The following is a 9,138-nucleotide window of genomic DNA, read 5'->3' as shown; positions in this document are numbered from 1 at the left end:
CAGTACGTACAACGGTATACATGAACAGAGCTATTTATAAAAAAATCTCAGCTGGAAACAGATTCTAGCAGCAGCAGCAGCTTAGAAATGACTATGAGGTTTTTTTTTTAGTTATATATTATTTTTCTGCCTTTACAAAATATTGTAGTGTCCAATCAATAGTTGACTAAAATCCGTGTTGTGCTTTGTCCCTATTAAACAGTTTCTTTATGTGTTTCTGATGGAAAATAATAAAGTCTCTCTTTTTCAGTAATATGGAACATCCTGGAAAGCCATATTACTTCCATAAAAATTTAATTTAAAGCATAGAACATGCCGGTGTGCCAGTGGTAGGCTTAAAATATTAAAGATTTAAAAAAAAAAAAAAACAACAACCAACAAACCCCTAAGCATTTCCTTTCTGTACAATAATGGAGAATATATATCTTTGCTATATATTTTAAACATGGAATAGCTTTTTCTTTTTGCTATATATATGTCTTTCAAAATACATTGTCAGTATTTGTACTTGAAAAATACTGTACAAAACGAACATACTATAATTATTCTGTATAAACTTTATACATTTTATAATATCTATTCTTTTGGTCTATAGTAAACACTTAGATTGATTGGATTAACCACAGTATGTGACAACACCATCCCCTTCTGAAATACACCAGTGTCTCTTACATTCATTTTTCAGAAGTCCACTTTATCTTAGAACATACGTGTTCAAAAGCAAATAGAGAGTTTAAAACAAGAAAGTTCAGAACCATCAGTTCATGTCACACTCAAAACGACAATTGCTAGGAAAAATGGACTTTGCAAACCAGTGACTTCTTCTAACTGAATAAAAGTGATTTTTAAAACAGCAAGATATAATCCACAGAAAATATATTACAGAACATGGGAAAAAACAACTGAATTTAGGTATTTATTTAACTTTTAGTCACAAAATGGAACTTGAAGAAATGCATAACTAACCAAAAACCGAAAAGCCCCTCTGATTTTGACATTGGATCTGATTCGATACTATTAATTTTGTTCTCGTTCAACTAATTATCCTGCTTCTTATACATGCGCTCCCTATAGCAGGGATACAATTAGCATGCTCACGTTAATGTGTCTTTTACTTTTTAACTTTTTGTTAAAGACATCAAAACTCCTGTTGGGTAGGGAAACCATCCTACGTCCACTAGGAACATCCGGGCAGCATGCGCGCTAGCGTACAATAGGATTATTGCTTCAGGTACAGACAGTGCAAAATACACACTCTGTGGTCTACCAACAGTACTCCTACCTACCTGGGGTCCGTGGAAAGAAAAGGAACCTTAATAGCTATAGAGAAGCCATTATGGGATCTATAATGAGTACAGCTAACTCAGTCTAACAGCACTTTAAATCTGAAGACAATTATCACCAAAACTGAAAATACAACAAAAGCAATCTATAAATTAATATTTCTGCAGTGTAGTACTAAATTATTTGTGCACTTTATTAGCATGTTAACTTTTCTGATTAGACATACTTAAACAATAGCTTGTTACTCTCCAAAAAACTGAGATCTTCTTTTTTTTCTTTTTTCTTTTTTTTTTTTCCTTTTTTTATAATAATTTATACTGGGATCTTTCCAAGTAAATCAGGAGGATGGAACTGGTTACAATAACATAAAAACCCTACTCTGAAGCAGCCTTTTTTTTCTTTTTTCTTTTTTTTTTTTTCCTTTTTTTTTATAATTTATACTGGGATCTTTCCAAGTAAATCAGGAGGATGGAACTGGTTACAATAACATAAAAACCCTACTCTGAAGCAGCACTGAAAAAATATAATAAAAAGCTTACTATGGCGGTTCTCAACAGTCCAGGTAAAAATGTGGCACCCTTTGAAGAGGGCTTCATAAAAATGGGAAGTGCTGAGATGCGTGCGCACGCACACACGCGCGCGCACATGCACACACACACACAAGCGCGCGCACACACATATACAGACGTGTGAACACACATGTGCACACATACGCAGGTACACGCATACGCAAACAAAAAAAGTAACGCAAGTCAGTTTTGTTTCTGCTTCTGGTAAAGTGCTGAAGACAGAAAGGTTGGTTTGGGTGTGGTGCTATCAAACAGGAAACACATTGTCCATCTATTCAAATGCCAACCCGCAACAAAAAAAAAAAAAAAAAAAAGAAAAAAGAAAAAAAACCCACTCCCCCCCTTGAATTTACAGGGGGCCGTGTCGAGCTTCGTACTTTGCAAGGACGTTCTTGCATTTGCCCAGCTCTTTCCGTAAGTCGGCCACCTCTTGGCGGAGAGCCGAGTTCTCCTTCTCCAGAAACGAGGCGCGGATGGCGATCTGGTTCTCCTTCAGCCGGCGGGCATCCCTCGATCGCTTCGCAGCCATGTTGTTCTTTCTACGCCTTGCCCAGTATTTGTCATCCTGCTCATTAAACACAGAAAGAAACAAACAAGATATTAGATTTCAGTAAACTGAGCGGCCACCAGGATGTGCTCTTAGCCACAGCCTCCGGCCTGGGGATGGCTTAACTCCACACAAGCACATTTTGCTTGCCTGGCCCAGCGAGCCCCAACAGTGCCAGGCACTGCTGGGACAAAAGTTACAGATTTACATGGCGTAATCCATCCAAGGAGCACAGATGCTTGCCCATGTTTCTGTCAAAATGTTTACGCTAACTCCCTCATGCTCTTCACTGTGAATTCCTCCAAGGAAAAATGAAGCAGTATTCCAGTGGTACAATTCATCTCACATCTACACTGACCTAGTTAGCACACCCACCTTCGCATGCTATGATTCACTCTCTACCGGTTGCTGGAGCAGTGCTAATTACCTCTTGTATGTCCCTGCTCATCTTTGCCAGCCAACACCTGGTTCACTCTGTTTGTTGGTATCATCCATTTCGTCTATGGTTCAGCTCTTTCTCTCTGTTCAAAGCTTTCTCTACAGAGCCCCAAAGCGTTCCTGTGTGCACCCTAGAACAGCAAGTCCCTGGAAGAGGATTCCTTGGCACAACAAGGATGGCTGCTTTGGTACCATCCACAAAGAGATTAGTACAATAGGCTTTGACTGTGGGGAAAAAAGCAGTTACCAGAAATAGGTCCGCTAACCTCTGAAGTTTCATAAGCTAACATTTCCCAAAGTGTTATCCCTAAAGACTTGCCGCCAGGAGATCGCCTTTGGTGCATCAATGGCTCTAAAGTCACGACTTAATTTCACCTGATTTTTCCACTCTTCAAACGAAGTGGCCTTCAGTGAAACGGCAGCTTCAACATTGCTTTGAAACTGAATTAGAGTTATAGCAATTTGGAACAACTCAGTAAATACAAAGTAGGCAGAATCTCTCACGAAAAGTGAAATTCAGTCCCCTGCAGAGTAAGAGTGATGCAGCCATTCAACCCTCAAATTGCCTGCTCAAGTCATATAGCTCAAACTTCCCCTCCCAGAGTCATCCCTCCATTTCTATATGCTTACATTGCTCGTGTGGCTTTCTTGTTTCACCAAGCGTGGTAGCACAGTTCCATACCCACTACAAGGACCAGGAGCCACCTGCTCCTATGTTGCCCTGAACAGACATACACCCCACCACTCCTCTGTCTTTCAGCACGAAGCATGCCAGGCCTAGCACCGCTGCTCTGCATCTTCTCCCGCTGCTTGCATAAAGGCAAAGCAAGAGCAAAACGACTGCTAGAAGTACTCTACAACTGCTTTATATTAGTTTAGCTGAACGAGGCATGTAGCAATGATGATTTGGAGCCAGCATACCTCTAAATTGCTCTTCACCTGTACTTAGATGGGACCCCCAACAATCCTCTTAAAAACAAGCATGCAGCAAAAAGCTATGACCCAAATCTTGTTTATAATTTCCCATCTCATTCCACTCTATAAAAATCAGCTTTAAGCAATTTATTAGTGTGCCACCTAGGCTTCATCCATCTTTATTTTAACAAATCGCTACAGCAAATCTCTTAATCCAGGCCTGAAAGAGGTAAGGCTGGCATTTCAAAATCACATGCAACCCAGAGACGATTGACTGGTCTAATCTGCTTACCCTCCCCCAGAACTCAACAGCCGTTCCACATGCCAGGGCAGAAGCAGCACTTGGGTCAAGCACTCTGAAATGAGTCAAGGGCAACTGATGTGATTATCTCAGGGAAACGAGAGACCCTGAACTTCCAGTTCAGTCTTAGGCTGAAAACTGCCCCACTGCTGCATGCAAGACACTGATATTTTCCACCTCTGGCATGAGGCAGTCCAAGAGCATCTTTGGCAAAAGTTGGCTTTGACAAGTAAGGTCACCTAGGAGATATCACAAAATGACAAATGGCACCAAGGGGTAAACTCCAGTCTCCTCACACCCGCACAGCCGATTCTGTATCGAACACCTCTCTTTAGGCAGACCTCTCAGCACACTGCGACGCCAACAGAGCATCATTGGTAGTAAAATTTGCCCAGGTAAGTAATGGCATGGTGCATTGGTAAACCTTTCCAAACGAAAGCTGAGGATACTACGTGCAAAGTGACAGCAACGTACCACCTGAACACTACCGGAATTGTGATTTCTGTGCTTTTAACTTGCACAACATTATCCTTAGGGATAAAAATAGTGAATAGCGTCAGCTACTCTCCCTAATGCTATCAATCTGGTGTAAACACATGGCATCCCAGTCTCTTCGCACGCACAGCCAGAGATTCTCACCAACTCCAACAGGCTTTCAGTCTGTGTTCTGGGGGGCAACAGCAACAGTAGAATGAAATTCTGCACTGACTGCCTCTGATAAAAAAAGGTCCTCTTGGAAATCACATACTGGGGATAGAATTTTGCAAATAATGACAATTTTCACAGTTCTTTGATAAGCTGAATCAGTTGATCAAGTTGTTCTGCTCTCTTCATGCTCTTTGCTCTTCACATCTCAGAAGCAGTGAGAGGCACAGACAAGGGTGCTCTTTCTTTTTAAACACTGTATTATTATTATTATATCTTTTAAATATTGTATTAAAATAGAATTCTCGGCAGAATAATTTTGTTCAGTTTTCCTACAACTAGTTTAGATTCTTTCACCTCGATTAGCAGTGTTTGCTATAGTGTTCCCATTCATTATTAAACACAGAGCTAAAGCAACTTCCAAACAAGACACAATATACTTCATTCTGTCATTATCAGGGACCTCCATGGACCCTGTAAGAGATGGGTTCTTCCTTGAAAAATTCACAGTCTGTGCTGATGAGACAGGCAGAGGATAGATGAAAAGGAAACATGATCAGACTGTTTCATAAGTGGGAAATATGGGACAAAGTAAGCTTGTCCAAGGTCACGCAGGAAGTTTCTGGCATACAAAGGAAATGAATGTTGATCTCATGAATTTCAACTGTTGCATAACTGATAAGGGACATCCTCCCCTCAGTCTTTTTCAGAACCGTTAACAGTCTTATCCTACAACAAAGTTGTATTTCGACTGGCAGATTTACCTTACATGAGAAAACAGATTCATGCTCCAAACCTATTATCTCAGAGTAACTGTCATAGAGTCTGTACAAACAACCTCGTCACCAGTTCCAATTTACCTTCAGGTCATCTGGAATGAAGACTTTGCGAGCTTTCTTAATCATCGGCTGTGGTTTCAGCTCTTCTTCAGAGAATTTGCGCTTACGAGGGTCAAACATCTCCTGGCCAGGAATACTGGAAAGAGCAAGATCTGCAGGGTCAGGTTCGTAGCCAACAGGAACTTGGATAGTCTCAGGATCAATGGGACTTGGTGTGTTTCGGTTTGCTGGCAGGATCTGACCTACAGAAATAAAGGATAAATTCACCTATGTTAGAAGAAAATATGTAAATAATATTGCTGAACATGGATTTTAGAAGATCTCTAAATACTTTACAAGCAATAATTCTTTAAGCTTTCACTGTAAATTTGGTATCTACTCTTGCTAAATATTAGATTGCCCATTTTGTAGGGTGCATATTCAGATCCGGACATGCTCATGCCATTATTTTCAGAATTGATTCCTAATTCTGGTTGCTAATCTTGGATGCCCACATAAGATCACTGAATCCAACACTGAGTTGCACTAGACTGCAGGCAGAAGACATATTGCTCCAACCTGTGCCACTTCATTAAGATCACATCCTCAGGAACAAATCGTAAGTACTGTCATTTAGCTCCGATTTATCCACCATACTGTAATCCTTCCCAATTTCCTCATACACGGACTTCTTCATATACACCTTTGAGGGTACATTTAATTTACAATCAAACAATGTACAGTACTTGCAATAGGACAACACCTCATGAAAATGTACTTTCAAGCTGTACCGATGCACTCCACTAAGGAGACTGCTATTTTCTATGACATCCTACCGGTGATATTCTAAAAGACAGTGAAGAAAACTAGCAACGTGAAAGGCTACAAGGACTACTTAAAGATACTCTGCAAAATCAAAGAACACTTACTTATGCCACATTGCTCTTCAATGGTGTATAAAATCTAATAAAAAGGAGCCTACCCCCAGAAAAGAATTATATCCCCCCCATTTTTCTTTTTTTAATCTTAGATATAGCCTTCAAGATCCCAGAGCACCAGTTCAGGCACCATTCCCACTAAAAATCCAATTTAAAATCTCAACCAAAGGTTCCAAAAATAGGATCCTAAAGCCAGCTGCCTAAACATGGACTGTCCCCGGGGGCAGAATTTTCAGAAGTTTTCACATGCCTCAGAAGTACAAGCCTCACAGACTTCAGAGGGAGGACTTCTGATTGAAGCAGATATCCTTTTATAATTTTGGCTATTAGCTAATTCACTTTGACTTTAGAGATACAATGGCTTTCATAATAACTACACAAACATCCTGTGACTGCATAATATTTCCTTATTTGTGCCCGCATCTGCAATATTTAGGGTGTAAAATGGTAAACATTAAATGTCATTTCTAATCCAAACCAAGGCCAGTGTTGACAATGTAGTTTTTATTTTAATCTAGAAGATCACGGCAACAATATTGGAACTGCATAGGAAATGCACGGGGAAACTGCACTGTGCAAACCAGGGCTTGCTAACAGAGAGCTTGTCTTTTGTAACTCATATTTTAAAACAGCACTGATAAAATCAGCTTCCAGGAAAGGCTAGTAAGGGCCTGGGAGAAGAGAAAAGGAGGATCAAAGATATAGATATACATCTATAGGAGAGCGAGCGAGAGGAAAGGATCCCGCTACCCGTGTTGTACCAACAGCAGAGCGCTTCCTCCTCCGCCTGCCGACCCGGCACGCCGCTGGCAAGACCTCAGTGCTGAAAACTTGACGTTTCCTGCTGTGCCTCATCAGTAAAATCAGAAACCACAGCTTGCCCGACTGCCACAGGGCCTGCGGCACGGGACGGGATGGCTGTGTTCCTCAGCCCACGCCCCGCATGCTCCAGCAAGCGGAGCAAAAAGGAATTACAGGGAAAGGCTATGGGAAAGGGTACCGCCTGCTCGACTTTGTTTGCATGGCGGATCTTCACAAGCAGGCGCTTCAGCTCTCCCTGGAGATAGTTGCGATTAATGCATGTGTGTTTAAAACATTTTGATGTCTAAAGGTGGTGGTGGGGAAACCCAGGCTAGTGACTGTTTTAAAGCCAGCCCAAATGGCTCAATGCACCAAGGCATTCTTGTAGCCTTGCTTTAAATGGATGGCTAATCTCATTTCAGATATATGGGCTGGCAGAAACAGGCTTATTTAAAGGATTAAATGCAGGAAAGCTTCCTTTGATGTGAGTATGCTTGTACCAGAGCAGACAAATATATATAGACATACGCATGTACAAATCTCACAAATTCTGTAATACAGATAAAAATGAAGCAAGACACTAGCTCTGAATACTTTTATTATATTTCTGGTGAGCATGCAGAGTGTTTCTAAAAGTCAACTGGATTGTGAAATCTGCCCCAGCTTTCTAATTGCCCTAAACAAAATATTGCTGAAGTTCTAGATACACGGTATCCGTTTACATATTATCATTTATCTATAATATGCCATATTGCACAATTACATGAGCTTTGTAATCATTGGCCTCAAGAAATTTTACAATCTCTCTGAAAAAATAAAGGGCAAAAATGCTCCTTTTAAACACGGGAAATTGAGGTATTGCATCTTACCAATGCAATAGCAAAATAAAGCAAAGAGCGATGCATCTCCAAGGTGATCTGGGAGAAGAACCTACAGCAATCAAGATCTTGCCTTGCTTCCTACATGCACACATTTCACTTCCCCCGGTCTAAGAAGCTCTCACTGCTAAAGACCTGGTCCTTCAGCAAACGTAAGATGTCCCAGGTGCCAATGTGAAGCTCATTCAAGGTGAACGCTATTCACTAATGCAAAGCCTGAACAAATCATGCACAGAGCTAAACATTATCACCTAGGAGCCTGAAGACTACTGCCCTGTAAGATATTCCTACACACACACTGCACGCACACCTCTATCAGTCTATGCAGGCTGACTCTCTGTTCTCTCCATCACGCTCCTGTAAACGATCAGGAACTCCACTGAGAACAACAGAGTTAATAAGGGTGTCTAAAACGCCAGGTAGAAAAAACAGTATTTCCTTGTCCAGCATTTTACATTAGGCAATTCCTGGCACTTGGTATCTTTTTATTTATTCTATCAAGTTTTGCCAATAATACAAGCCAGGAACCTGTCTTTATTAGTTTACTGGTCTATGTGGTGCTGGAACTCTTTGTAACCCAAGACAACAGTGTGGGCTGCGCTGGACTTGGCACTGCTATTACTGCAGGAGTACAGTACACGGCCTCACGTTACATTGCTCCCCAAACTCCTCTCCCCGTGTGTGCACGGCACTGTAGCTGTGCATCCTTCTGCCAAATTTGTTCAGCGTGTTATTTTTATGCACTAAATTCCTCGCAATCAGAGGTAGGTCAAATAAGCACAGCAATCTGAACGTCATGTGCCCAGCAGCCGACTAATCCTCACATCAGCAAGCTTCACAGCTGTCACAACATCCAGAGAAAGAGCTGGTCAGAGGCTGTGATGCACAAGGAATCAGCCAAGGAGGAAGCCTACAGTACCAGCCGCCAAGGCCGGGTGAAGGTAAAGCACCTCGCTGCTCAGCATTGGGAGCCAGATGCCTTTGTTGCCAGTCTCTGTGTTATT

At 41.3% G+C, this 9,138-nt stretch overlaps 1 protein-coding gene across 1 annotated transcript in view; it reads right to left on the bottom strand.

Annotated features, from left to right (window-relative positions):
- Positions 1–1,711: 1,711 nt before the first annotated feature.
- HLF (HLF, PAR bZIP transcription factor) overlaps positions 1,712–9,138 on the bottom strand; it is a 32,418-nt gene continuing 24,991 nt past the window's right edge. Inside the window, exons 2-3 of the mRNA XM_019474238.1 lie at positions 5,560–5,780; positions 1,712–2,418 (exon numbers count right to left, since the gene is read on the bottom strand). Of these exons, the coding sequence (XP_019329783.1) occupies positions 2,203–2,418; positions 5,560–5,780 (437 nt within the window). The 3' untranslated portion in view covers positions 1,712–2,202. The remainder of the gene's footprint in view (positions 2,419–5,559; positions 5,781–9,138) is intronic.

Source organism: Aptenodytes forsteri, unplaced genomic scaffold (assembly GCF_000699145.1).
Source record: "Aptenodytes forsteri isolate BGI_AS27 unplaced genomic scaffold, ASM69914v1 Scaffold153, whole genome shotgun sequence".
Classification (NCBI taxonomy): domain Eukaryota; kingdom Metazoa; phylum Chordata; class Aves; order Sphenisciformes; family Spheniscidae; genus Aptenodytes; species Aptenodytes forsteri.
This window is presented reverse-complemented; position numbering and strand designations above follow the sequence as displayed.